We start from the raw sequence: 13850 nt of genomic DNA, 5'->3' as shown, positions 1-13850 counted from the left end.
GGCAGCCGGCAGGGACTGATTTTAGAGTTCTGGACATTCAGAGGCCTTTAAGTTGTCCTAGACCCAAGGACATTACAATGACCTGATGACACCACAGCGTAGGGTAGCAAAGTGACCCCAGAGAGCACAGGAGCCACCCGGCCACAGTGAGAGGGCAGGGTGAAAATGGCAACTAGGGCCTCCCCGCCCAGAGACGCAGCTCAAACATCTACATCAAACTATCTGGTCATTTTTTAAATAGGGAGACTGAAACCAGAAGGTCAGCCTTGGCCAAGCCTGGTCGCTGCCTCACCAAGTCCAGGACCAAAACCCAGGCTAAGGCCAGGGTGAGGACACCAGAGCTCAGCCAACGGAGGCCTGCACCCTGGTTCCGGTGTGGGTGGAGGGGCTGGCCCTGATTTCGAAACTCTCCTTCCTCTCCTGACACTGGCAGCAAAGTGCAGCCTCTGCAAAAGGGATGCACGCGGTGGATGAAAGCAGCCACTCACGGTGAACAGCCCTCCAGAAGATCTAGAGCTAGCCAGGCCTGCTCCCCCCACCCCCCCGTACCCCCATTCCTGACTCCAGTTTACCCCCCGCCCCAGGGCAAGGTCCAGCCCGTGGTGTGCCACCAGCATACACTGGCCCAGGTCCCTGAGAAAGCTGGTCAGCATTTAGGGGCATCTCAGAGGTGATGGGGAGGCAAGCCAGCACCTCGCATCCCACCCGCACACACAGGCCTGGTCAGTACCCGCGGGGTCTGGGGTAAGAACACGGCGGCACAGGCAAGGAACTGCCGGGGAAACGCGCGTACCCCAAGAGCCACCGGACCGCGGCCCGCTGAGCACGCACGCGCACACCCGCGCTCACGTCCCGGGGACCCCGGCCCCGCCCCTCGCCGAACCGCCCAGTCTCCGGACTCCCTCTTTCCCCTTCCGGACCCGCCAGGATGGGTCTGCGCCGTGTCTGAGGCGCCCCCTGCCGGGCGCTTGCGGAGCTGCATCCAGGCCCCGCCCGCCGGAACGCCCTCCGCAGACCCTTCCCGGCTGAGACCTGGGCTGAGACGCAGGTCCTGGCTTCTACCCTGGCACACGTGGTCACCAGGGCTGCTGGGCAGCACCCCTTCTCCGCCCCCGGCGAGCGCCGGCCGGACTGAGGTTTCCGTGGCTGCGAAGCAAGGTCGCGCCAGGCCCGACGCCCCGCCCCACCTCGGCGCAGCCCCGCCCGCCGGGCCCGCCGAACCCGCCCTCCCCTCTGCCTGCGCCGCCGCCGCTGCAGCCACTGCCGCGGGGGCGCGGGGGCTGCGGTGGGCACTGCTCCGGCTCGGCGCGGACGGGAGGCGAGGGGCCAGCGCCAGGCCCGAAGCCGAGGCGGAGCCGGGCCGCCCCCGCCGCGCCCGCCGGCCCGCCCGGGATGAGGCGCTGAGGCCCAGCATGGCAGGCCCGGGCCCCACCTTCCCGCTGCATCGGCTCGTCTGGGCGAACCGGCACCGCGAACTGGAGGCCGCGCTGCACAGCCGCCAGGTGAGGCCCATCGGGCCCCCGGGCCGTCCTCCTGGTCCCCCACCCAAATCTGTGGTCTGCATCGGGAGGCCGCCTGCCCGGCTCCCTCTCCCCGGCCCAGAAGAGAGGTCACCTGCCCCTCGAGCTCGGGCTTCTGGCCTCGGCTCCCAGCGCTGGGCCTTGCCCTGTCCGTCTCCCCACTTCACACTGCATCCAGCCTCCGAACTCGTGCCGCACCACCCCTAAGCCAGGCTGAGAAAAGCAGCCCGGTCCTGGTCCCCAAGTCAGTCCAAACTCTTGACATCGGCAGCTGCACCTCTACCAGACCAGGCCGTCCCGCCACCCCACCCCACCCCCGCCCCTGCCCACCACCACCGGGCCCCCAGCTCTGTCCCTCGCAGAGGGCAGGAGAGGTGGGCAGGCCCTTCCCACCTACCCCCTCTTCTCCTTTGCCAGGACACTCAGGCCACCCTTTGCCATTTCCACCACCTGTGTGCTGTCCTTATTTCCTGCAGTGACTCCCAACCCTGTTCATCCCAGTGGCCTTCTTGCCTTGGCCTCCCCTTACTTGCCCCGTGCTGAGTGTCTCATCTCCCCCAGCACGACATTGAACAGGAAGACCCCCGGGGTCGCACCCCCCTGGAGCTGGCCGTGTCCCTGGGGAACCTGGAGTCCGTGAGAGTCCTCCTTCGACACAATGCCAACGTGGGCAAAGAGAGCTGCCAGGGCTGGGCAGGTACTGCAGAAGGCAGAGGGGCTCCCCTGAGGCTGGCAGCGGGGGGGGCGGGTGGTGTGTGTGGGAGTGAATGGCCAGGCCTGGAGCCATCTAGAGAGCTCCCCTCAGCAGCCCAGTGCCCCCAGTCCTGCAGGAGGCAGTCAGCACTGGGGACCCTGAGATGGTGCAGCTGGTACTCCAGTATCGGGACTACCAGAGGGCCACGCAGAGGCTGGCTGGCATTCCGGAATTGCTCAACAAACTCCGCCAGGTACAGCAGGACGCAGAGGTGTGGCCAGTAAGGGGGGTGTGGGGCACCATGGAGGGGACCATGACAGACTATGTGGGGTAACCCTGCCGGGCCTGGCCTTGGAAGGGCACCCAGCCTGTGCAGCATGCTTTCCTGACACTGTCAGTGAGGTCCCTCTCTCTTGACCCCAGCCAGGGTCATGTAGGAAAGAGAGGCAACCAGGCCCACATGGATGAGGCTTTTCTCCCTTTGGGGAGAAAGCCTTTTGCCAGCATAGAGGGTCCTCTAGTGCTAGAAATCTCAACAGAGCTTTAGATCATGGGTCTCCTGGTTAATGCAGATTTACTGAAAGGATTTCATCCAACTTACCAGATGCGGCCTGGACTCCTGTCCACCCTTCTCAAAGCACACAGTGGGTGGGTAGGGGGGCCCCCACTGGGAGAGCACACTACCTTGTGCCCTCCACCCCAGGGGCAGGCCCCCAGGGGGTCACTATGCCCCCTTTGCAGATGAGGACTCTGGGATCCAGAGGGGGCAGAAGCTCCCCCAGGAACCCCGTGGGCTAGTGGCCAGGTTGAGCCTGACCCCAGGCTTGCAGACGCTTATAGCCTGATGACTTGCAGACCTTTCAGGCCCCACTTGGCCCACCCTTTCCTGGATGGGGTTTGGCTGGGTTGGGGGCAAAGCTGGACCATGGCGGCACATCGCGCCTCGCTGAGGGAATTCCCTGGTTGGCACTCCGTGCTTTCACTGTGGGGGGCTGGGTTTGATCCCTGGTTGGGGAAGGGCCGGGCTCCCAGAAGGGGGCCTGTGGACAAGGGGCTTCCCAGGCCCGCTGGGCCCTGCTGCAGGCTGGGCCCTGATCGGTGCTCTGGTCTATCTCAGGCCCCCGATTTCTACGTGGAGATGAAGTGGGAGTTCACCAGCTGGGGTGAGTGGGGACCTCTTGGCTCTCAGGGGCCTGGGCTGGGGCCGTTGGGAAAGAACCTTGGTGACCTCTGTGCCTCCTACAGTGCCCCTCGTGTCCAAGATGTGCCCGAGTGACGTGTATCGCGTGTGGAAGCGGGGTGAGAACCTGCGGGTGGACACCAGCCTCCTGGGCTTTGAGCACATGACCTGGCAACGCGGCCGGAGGAGCTTCATCTTCAAGGGCCAGGGTGAGCTCTGGGGGGCTCCCCACAGGCACGCAGCAGACCAGGGCCCCCAGGTTCTCCCGTGGCTTGTGAGGACAGTGCTGTCCTCTGTCTCTATCTCCAGATGTGTAAATGAAGGCGGGGGTGGAGGGCGTCCAGAGGCTGTGGCCACACCCCATAGCAGGAGGTGGCTGAGGGCACCACGATAGCCCTCTGGCCACTGTCTGGGCCTGGCACTTATTTGTCCCCCTCACACCCCCACGCCGGCTGGCAGAGGCGGGAGCCTTGGTGATGGAAGTTGACCACGACCGGCAGTTGGTGCACACGGAGACACTGGGGCTCACGCTGCACGAGCCTGAAGCGCTGCTGGCCACCATGCGGCCCAGTGAGGAGCATGTGGCCAGTCGCCTCACCTCTCCCATCGTCTCCACCCACCTGGACACTCGCAATGTGGCCTTCGAGAGGTTAGTTGGGGCCTGGCCACACCGTGGGCAGTGCCCTCAAGCCTCTAGTTCAGGCTTCTGGGAGGCTGAGCCCCTCGCAGAGGCTGCTCGGGAGGGGGAGGGGGTCCCTGCAGGCCCAGTGTCTCTTCTGGACCACCTGCTGGTCCTGGGTCCTGTGGCACCTTCCAGCTCCTGCACGCCTCTCTCCCTGGGAGGAGGCTGGGTCAGGGAGTCCCCAGTTTCCTGACTTCTGACCTGACGTGTTTTCCCATAAAAACAAGGATTGAGGCTGCCGTGCAGGGCAGCTGTTTGCAGCAAGGTCGGCTTCTCAGCGGTGCAGCTGCGTCTGGGCCAGAGTCCTTTGTGGGTAGCCTAGGAGCCCACCCTTCCGGCAGGGTGTTATTTCTCTGACAACATGTGCCCCAGTTCCAATAACAGAGTTCAGAAACACTTTTTTTTTAAAAACAGCTTTCTTGAGATATAATTTTGTATACTGTACCATTCACCTATTTAAAGTATGCAATTCAGCGGTTTTCAGTATTCACAGATATGTAACCGGTACCACCGTCCAATTTTAGAACATTTTCGTCACCTCAGAAAGAAACCCTGTACCCTTTAACAATCAACTCCCAATCAACTCCCTTTAACAATCAACAATCCCCTCCCCGCCAGCTAATCTACTTTCTGTCTCTATAGGTTTTCCTGTTCTGGATTTTTATATGAATAGAATAATACAATATGTGTGGTCTTTTGTGACTGGCCTCTTTTGCTTAGCGTAATGTTTTCAAGGTTCATCCAAGTTGTAGCATGTAACTGCCGCGTTCCTTTTTATGGCCAGGTCCGTTGCACGAATATCCCACATTTTGTTTATTCATTCGTCCATTGACGGACATAAGGATTATTTCCACCTTTTGACTGTTGACTGTTTGACTATGAAGAATGCTGCTCTGAACATTAGTGTACAAGTTTTAGCGTGGACATACATTCTCTTTCTCTTGGGTATTTACTTGCGAGTGGAATTGCTAGGTCCTGTGGTGACATGTGGTAATTAAACACAGATGTTTAATTATTTGAAGAGCTGCCAGACTATTTACCAAAGGGGCTGCAGCATTTTACATTCCCATCAGTGGTATATAAGGGTTCTAATTTCTCCACACCTTCACCAACACTTACAGCTCATTTATTTATTTGGGGGTTATAACCATCCTAGCAGGTGTGAAGTGGTATTCATTGTGGTTTTGATTTACATTTCCTTAATGACGAATGATGTTGAGCATCTTTTCATGTGCTTATTGGCCGTTTGTATATCTTCTTTGGAGAAGTGTCTATTCAGATCCTTTGCCCATTTTATCTTTTTAAAAAAATAATTAATTAATTAATTAATTTGGCTGCGTTGGGTCTTTGTTGCCGCGCGCGGGCCCCCTCCAGCTGCGGCGGGCGGGGGCCACCGTTCACCACGGCTCATGGGCTTCTCATTGCGGCGGCTTCTCTTGTTGCGGAGCACGGGCTCTAGGTGCACCCTGAGGGCCGTGGCCCGCAGGCCCAGTAGTCATGGCCTGCAGACCCAGTAGTCGTGGCCCGCAGGCCCAGTAGTCGCAGCTCGCCGGCTCCAGAGCGCAGGCTCAGTAGTTGTGGCGCACGGGATAAGCTGCTCCGCAGCATGTGTGATCCTCCCGGACCAGGGATTGAACCCGTGTCCCCCACATTGGCAGGTGGATTCCCAACCACCGCGCCACCAGGGAAGTCCCCCTTTGCCCATTTTAAAAATTGGGTTATCTTTTTATTATTGAGTTACAAGAGTTCTTTGTATGTTCTAGGTAGAAATCCCTTATCGGCTACATGATTTGCAAATATTTTCTCCCATTCTGTGGGTTGTCTTTTCACTTTCTTGATGGTGTCCTTTGAAGCACAAAAGTTTTTAATTTTCATGAAGTCCAGTTTATCTGTTTTTCCTTTTGTTGCTCGTGCTTTTAGTGTCATATCTAACGATACTTTGCCAAATCCAAAGTCATGAAGATTTTCCCCTATGTTTTGTTCTGAAAGTTTTGTAGTTTTAGTTCTTACACTTAGCTCTTTGATTTATTTTGAGTTAATATTTGTATATGGTGGGAGGTAAGGATTCAACTTCATTCTTTTGCATGTGACTGTCCACTTGTTCCAGCACCGTTTGTTAAAAAGACTGTTAATTCCCATTGAATTGTCTTGGCACCCTTGTGGAAAAATCAGTTGACCAGAGATGTATGGGTTTATTTCTAGACTCTCAATTCTATTCCACTGATCTGTATGACTCTCTTTGTGCACTGTCGTAATCACATGTTGCTTTGTAGTAAGTTTTTGAAATCGGAAAGTATAAGTCTTCCGACTTTGTTCTTCTTTCTCAGGATTATTTTACGTATTCTGGGTGGGTCCCTTGAAATGTCACATGAATTCCAGATTCAGCTTGTCAATTTCTACAAAGAATTCAGGTGGGATTCTGATAGTGTTTGTGTTGAATCTGTAAAACACTGTGGGGAGTATTGCCATTTTAATAATGTTAAGTCTTCTGCCATGAACGTTGGATATTTTTCCATTTTAGATCTTTAATTTTTTTCAGTGATGTTTTGTAGTTTTCAGGGTATACGTTTTACACTTACAGTAAATAAATTTATTCTAAGTATTTTATTCTTTTTGATGCTTTTATAAATTGAATTGTTTTCTTGATTACATTTTTGAACTATTCATTGCAAATCTATAAAAATACAATTGATTTTTATATATTGATCTTACATCCTGTAATCTTGTCAAACTCATTTTTTAGTTCTAATGGGTTTTTAGTGGATTCCTCGTATTTTTTATATGTAAGATCGTGCCATCTGTTAATAGTTTTACTTCTTCCTTTCTAATCCGAATGCCTTTTATTTCCTTTTTTTTTTGTCTAAATGCTTTGTCTGGAAGCTCCAGTAGAATGTTGAATAGGAGTGGCAAGAACGGACATCTTTATCTTGTTTCTGATAAAGAAACAAGGGGGAAAGCATTCAGTCTTTCATCATTAAGTGTGACATTATTGTGGGTATGCTTTATCAGGCTGAGGAAGTTGCCTTCTGTTCCTAGTTTGTTGAGTGTTTTTATCGTGAAAGGGTTTGGGTTTTGTCAAATGCTTTTTCTGTGTCTATCGATATGATCATGTGACTTTTATTTTTATTCTATTGATATGTGTTGCTGTCAGTTAATTTTCAGATGTTGAACCAACCCCGTATCCCTGGGATAAATTTCACTTTGTCGTGGTGTATAATTCTTTTCATATGTTGCTAGATTTGGTCAGCTACTATTTTGTGTCCATATTCCTAAGAGGTAATGGTTTATAGTTTTCTTGTAATGTCTTTGCCTGGTTTTAGTATCTGGGCAATGCCTCATCGAATGAGTTAGGCAGTGTCACCTCCTTGTCTATTTTTTGCAAGAGTTTGTGAATAACTGGTATTAATTCTTCTTTAAAAGTTCGGTGGGATTCTTTGGTGAAGCCATCTGGGCCTGGGCTTTTCTTTGTGGGTACTTTTTGGTTTGTTTTTGTTTTTACTGCTTCAGTCCCTTTACTTGTTACAAGTCTGTTAGATTATCTACTTCTTCTTGAGTTAGTATTGGTAGTTTATGTCTCTCTAGGATTTGTTTACTTCATCTAAATTATCTAATTTGTTGGGGTACAATTGTTCATCATATTCTTTTATTTATAATCCTTTTTATTTCTGTAATGTCAGTAGTAATGCCCCCTCTCTCATTTCTGATTCTGGTGGTTTGAGTCTTCCCTCTTTGTCAATTCCATTGATCTTTTCAAAGAACCAGCTTTTCGTTGAATTGATTTTCTCTATTGTTTTTCTCTTCTCCATTTCATTAATTTTCACTCTAATATTTATTATTGCCTTCCTTCTGCTTGCTGTGGGTTTAGTTTGCTCTTTTCCCAGTATCTTAATATGGAAGTTTAGCTTATTGATTTAAGATCTTTCTTCTTTCTTAATATAGTTATTTACAGCTATAAGTTTCCCTCTAAGCATTGCTTTAGTTGTGTCCCATAAGTTTTGGTATGTTGTATCTTCATTTCCATTCATCTCAAAGTATTTTCTGATTTTGCGTTTGATTTATTCTTTGATCCATTAGTTATTTAGGAGTGTGTTGTTTACTCTTCCCATATTCATGAATTTACCAAGTCATCTTTTTTCTGTTACTGATTCTGATTTCATTCAGTTTTTTTTTTTAAATTAAGGTTGCTTTCTTGTTGTTGTTGTTATTTATTTATTTTATTTATTTATTTTTAGCTGCGTTGCGTCTTCGCTGCTGCGCTCGGGCCCTCTCTAGTTGCAGTGAGCAGGGGCCCCCGCTCCTTGCTGCAGTGAGTGGGCTTCTCATTGTGGTGGCTTCTCTTGTTGCTGAGCACAGGCTCCAGGCGCGCAGGCCTCAGTAATTGTGGCACGTGGGCTCAGTAGTTGTGGCTCGCGGGTCCAGATGGCTCTGCGGCACGTGGGATCCTCCCGGACCAGGGCTTGAACCCGTGTCCCCTGCAGTGGCAGGTGGACTCCCAACCACTGTGCCACCAGGGAAGCCCTCATTCAGTTGTGATTGGAGAACATACTGTGTATGATTTCTGTCCTTTCAGTTGTATTGAGGTCTCTTTTATGGCTGAGCCTACGGTCTATCCTGAAGAATGTTTCACGCAGAATATGTATTCTGTTGTTGTTGGGTGGAGTGATCTAAGGATGTCTATCAAGTCTAGTTCGTAGTGTGTTCAAGTCTTCTGTTTCCTTGTTGATCTTCTGTCTGCTTGTTCTATCCATTATTGAAAATGGGGTACTGAAGTCTCCAACTATTATTGTTAAATCAGACATACTTTTATTTTTAAATTTTTATTATGGAAAATTTCAAGCACATATGAAAGAAGAGAGACTAGTATAATGTTCTCATCACCCAACTTTAGCATTTATCAACATTTTGCCAGTCTTTTTAAAAAATTTTTTTTTGGCCACGCCGCACGGCTTGTGGGATCTTAGTTTCCCAACCAGGGATCGAACCCAGGCTCTCAGCAGTGAAAGCGCCGGGTCCTAATCACTCGACCGCCAGGGAGTTCCCAACATTTTGCCAATCTTGTTGAATCTACCCTTCCTCACTTTCTTCCTGTTTTCTTTTTCCCGCACCTATTTTAAAGCACGTCCCAGATGTCGTATCATTGCAACAGTAAATGTTTCTGCATGTGACTCTAACAGATAAGGATGTTTTTAAACCGAGCCCCAGCGCCATTATCACACGTAGCAAAAATTAATAATTGCCCAGTACTTTCTAGTCCTCAGTCCTCTGTTCATTTGTCCCCAGCTGTCCAGGCAGCCTCCTCAAGGCCCCTGTGTGCTTCACAGCGGGAAGGCTAATTGGAGGGGGTCTTTGGAAGGGACGACTTTGGCCAGAGTTGGGGGGTGTGGGTCCTCATGAGCTCCTGTTTGGTCTGTTTCAGGAACAAATGTGGTATCTGGGGCTGGCGGTCTGAGAAGATGGAAACCGTTAGCGGCTACGAGGCCAAGGCAGGAGAGGCTAGTGGTGGGAGCTGGGGTAGGAGACGAGGCCCAGGAACGCTGCCCCTTCTCCACATCCACCCTGTGTGGAGGGAGAGACCCAGCAGCCCGTGGGCTCCGGATGCCCTGTGTGGCCACGGGAACTCAGTGGGGCCCGAGTGCCCAGCCCCTGCTGAGCACGCAGGGGTTACCCACAGCACGGGCCCCTACCCGATCACCGAGATGAAGCCAGGAGCACTTTCTCCTCATTAGTGACTCCCCGGGGTTCAGACCCCACCCCCTCCACTGTGGGGAGCGAGATCCTATCTGTCCCTGGGGACAGGAGGACTTGGGTCCTGTGCTGGTGAGGCTGAGTGTGGGCAGCACGCTCTGAGCCCCCAGCTCCCCCTGTGTCCCCCCCTGCTCCCCAGGTGTACAGCGCCACCAATGTGGAGCTGGTGACACGCACACGCACGGAGCACCTCTCCGATCAGGACAAGTCGAGGAGCAAAGGTAAACCCAGGTGCGCCTGCCTGCTGCCCAGTCACACCGTACGGGGTGGTCACCCTGATCTGGGGTCAGGGCCAGAGTATCTGGGACCAGCTGGAAGGCTTCCCCGTTCCCGTCTGCTCCGCCTTCCACCACAGGGGAGGCTCCCAGGGTGGAGGCTAGGTGTGGGCAGTCGGGGGGCAGTGGCCCCAGGTCCCCTCATGGGCTCCACCCCTTCTCCTTAGGGGGGAAGACTCCATTCCAGTCCTTCCTCGGGATGGCCCAGCAGCACTCCTCCCACAATGGGGTGAGCCGGGGCTGGGGGGCGGGGGCTGGGGGCCAACCGGCAGGGCCCACTGGGCGGGGCCGGGCCAGCACCTCCCGAGCGCTAAGCCTGGTCCCGGGGCCACCCAGGCTCCTGTGCAGCAGGCATTCAGCCCCACAAACCCCACCGCCATTTCCCCCGACGAGTACTTTGACCCCAACTTCAGCCTGGAGTCCAGGAACATCGGCCGCCCCATTGAGATGTCCAGCAAAGTACAGAGGTGAGGTCTGGGGGCTGGCGGGGGGGCTTCCCTCTGGGACAGGGGACCCTGCCTGGTGCCCCCCGAGCCCTTGCAGACCCTGTCACACACAGGGCCCCCTGGAGTGGGGGACTCACTCACCCAGCTGGCTGCCTTCTCGACTTCACTCCCTGGGGGCCGGGGCCAGGTCTGCTTTAGCCATGGTCCTTGGCACCCAGCTCGGGGCTTGGCTCAGAGGACTGGTCGCTCTTCTTGGTGAACGAATGAATGGGCAGCACCACCCATGTATGGTTTTCTGTTCAACTGAACGAGCACCTGCTGGGGGCCAACTTGTGGCAGACAGGAAGGGCACGCGGCTCTAACACCTGGCTTCGTGGCCCAAGGAATCACCTTCCCCTCTGAGAGTCTATTCTCCCCCTCAGTAAAATGAGAACAGTTGCCTTTGGCCACCTGCTCACAAGGGTGCTGTGAGGCTCTGATGAGCCGTGACTTCTAGCGCATCTGGTGGGCCCAGCACTGTGCCAGGAACCTCACGTGGACTCCCTCAGCCACGCAGCGGCCGGGCTGGGATGCGACCCCAGCAGTGCGGTCCTGAACTGTCGGGCTGTGCGGGACCCCAGAGTACGGCGAAGTGCGACGTGCTGGCTGGCTGTGGGCCGAGGAGGGGGACAGGGCTGTGGACGAGGCGGGACTGAAGCCAGGAGCTCAGCCCTGCCCTCCTCATCCAGCAGAGCTGAGCTGCCACAGAGCACCCGGGGCCCAGCCTGAGCCCAGGGCCGGGGGGCAGCTCAGGCTGTAGGGCCAGAAGGACATAAGCTCCTGGGGGAGGCAGGCAGGAGCAGCTGAGCAGAGAAGAGGGTCCCCCAGGCCAGGTGGAGGGCAGCAGAGGCAGATGTCCAGAGTAGGTGCGCCTTAGCAGAGGGGCCACCAGAGGTTCCTTGACCCACGTCCTGCGGTTGGCCGGGCAGGTTCAAGGCAACCCTGTGGCTGAGTGAGGAGCACCCGCTCTCCCTGGGTGACCAGGTGATGCCCATCATCGACCTGATGGCCATCAGCAACGCTCACTTTGCCAAGCTGCGCGACTTCATCACCCTGCGCCTCCCGCCCGGCTTCCCGGTCAAGATTGGTGAGAGGGTGGGCCGGGCGGCAGGAGGCCCCCCGGGGTGGGGTGGGCACGGGCTGCAGGGCTGGCTCAGGCTCGACATCTCCTCACAGAGATCCCCCTTTTCCACGTGCTGAACGCCCGCATCACCTTCAGCAACCTGTGTGGCTGTGACGAGCCCCTGAGCTCGGTGTGGGTGCCAGCGCCCAGCTCTGCCATCGCAGCTTCAGGTACCGCCGTGGGCGCGCGCGGGGCTGTGAGGTTCGCTGGTCTCTGCACACCAGGGGCTGAGCACGACCCCTTTGCTGCACCCAGCGAGCCCCTTCCCCTGTGAGGTGGACCCTGCCGTGTTTGAGGTGCCCGACGGGTACAGCGTGCTGGGCGCAGAGCGCAGCGAGCCCCTTCGCGACGAGGACGACGACCTGCTGCAGTTTGCCATCCAGCAGAGCCTGCTGGAGGCGGGCACAGAGGCGGAGCAGGTGGGGTGCGGGCAGGAGCTGGGCCCTGGGCGTGGGCAGGGGTGGCAGAGGTGACAGCTCTGGGCTCTGGCTGCTGCAGGTGACTGTCTGGGAAGCCCTGACCAACACCCGGCCTGGTGCCCACCTTCCCCAGGTCACGGCTTACGAGGAGCAGCTTCAGCTGGAGCGGTGAGGCCCTCCAGGACCTGCCAGGTCCATGTCTCAGCCCTGCCCTGCCTCGAGGACCCTGCCGGCCGGGGGGGTTCTTGGCTGGTGGGGTTAAGTAGCAGGGAGGTGCTGGCCCCAGGACCCCACACCCTCTTTGAGGCCACCCTCCATCTTCCGTGCTGCCCACCAGCGAGGGCGGCATGAGGGATGGGGAGAGACGGGGCCCAGCCTCGTCTCTTGTCTCCGGTCCTCGGGTCCCAGCCTCCCCGTCCTTATCTTCGGCCTCCGCAGCCATGTCCCAGCCCTCGGCCTCCTCCCCAGCCTTAGCGCTCACGGGTCTGCTCTCCCCTCTCATGCCTCGCCTGGAAGGGCCCTCCAGGAAAGCCTGCAGATGTCCACAGAGCCTGGGGATCCGGGGTCCCCTCGCAGGGCGCCCCCGAGCTTTGAAGAGCAGCTTCGCCTGGCCCTGGAGCTGTCTGCGCGGGAGCAGGCGGAGCGGGAGCGGCGGGGGCGGCGGGAGGAGGAGGACCTACAGCGGACCCTGCAGCGCTCGCTCACGGAGCTCTGAGCCCCGCCCTCAGGAGGGCTGCCCCGGGCTGCTCCGCCCCCCACTTTTGTAACTTATTTATTTATAGACACTCTGCTGCTGCTGGGCTTGGGGCCTGGAGCCCTGCGGGTGGGCTTGCATTGGAGACTGAGATGGAAATAAAGAGACCCTCAGCAGCAGGCTTGCTCCGCTCATTGCGGGGGTCGGGGGGTGAGTGCTGGGGGGCACCGAGGAGAGACACTGTGGGCAATGGCCTTAGACTTGGGTTTGAATCCTGACCGTGCTCCCCTTAGCCTCTCTGAGCCTCAGTGTCCTCAGCTGTAAATGAGACCGCCTCCCACCCCCAGGGCTTCTGGGAGGGTAAAATGAGCCGACAGGTGTCAGGTGCCCTAGTAGGTGCTCCGTGAACGTCAGTTCCCCCGAGCCCTGTCCCACCTACTGGAGACCCCGGTTCTTCCGGCCACACAGTCTGGCTTTCCGGGAACCCACCCCTGCTCGTGTCAGGGACGGGGAGAGGCTGGTTCTCCAGACTCTGCCGGGTCAGAGGAGGCCCTGCGCCCCAGGCCTGGGTTCCTGACCTGACTCCGGCAGGTTCTACTGCAGTGACATTAGACAAGTCACTTCCCTCTGCCGCCGCCGTGAACCTGCTCAGCCCTGCCCTGCTCACCTCCGAGGTGGCCCTGAGGACCTGCTGTGAGCCTCACGGGTTAGTTCTAAACCCACCCTGATATCCCCTGAAGCTTCGAGTGTCTCTCAGTGATTCATGCTGAGTGGAAGCGCCAGGGCCAACCGGCAAGGAGAAAGAAGTTTGGGGTGCTCCCCACTTAAGACCCACGGTTTCTGGTCCTCTCCAAGACCCGGGTCCTCAGTCCTTCCTCCCTAGGTCCTATCTCTGCTGCTAGCAGAACGGTTGAGGCCCAGAGCACAGCTCAGGTGACCTAACTGGGCGGAGCAGGGAGGACAGGGGCGCCTCCTGTGAGGAGGGACCGAACCCTGAACCCAATGTAGGCTGCCCCTTCCCGCCGCCGCCGTT

At 55.9% G+C, this 13850-nt stretch overlaps 1 protein-coding gene across 1 annotated transcript; it reads left to right on the top strand.

The window, feature by feature from the left end:
* Window positions 1-1381: 1381 nt before the first annotated feature.
* ANKRD13D (ankyrin repeat domain 13D) lies at window positions 1382-12993 on the top strand. The gene is made up of 15 exons (XM_079708097.1): window positions 1382-1502; window positions 2082-2217; window positions 2343-2467; window positions 3332-3377; window positions 3460-3603; window positions 3854-4043; window positions 9493-9559; window positions 9961-10042; window positions 10264-10325; window positions 10433-10563; window positions 11511-11668; window positions 11758-11874; window positions 11960-12123; window positions 12203-12291; window positions 12640-12993. The coding sequence occupies exons 1-15, from the start codon at window positions 1413-1415 to the stop codon at window positions 12836-12838; spliced, it is 1800 nt and encodes a 599-aa protein (XP_079564223.1). The 5' UTR covers window positions 1382-1412; the 3' UTR covers window positions 12839-12993.
* Window positions 12994-13850: the final 857 nt, after the last annotated feature.

This window comes from Hyperoodon ampullatus (genome assembly GCF_949752795.1).
Source record: "Hyperoodon ampullatus genome assembly, chromosome: 7".
NCBI classification, from domain to species: Eukaryota; Metazoa; Chordata; class Mammalia; order Artiodactyla; family Ziphiidae; genus Hyperoodon; species Hyperoodon ampullatus.
Note: the sequence above shows the minus strand (reverse complement) of the source record. Positions and strands in the feature narration are given on the sequence as shown.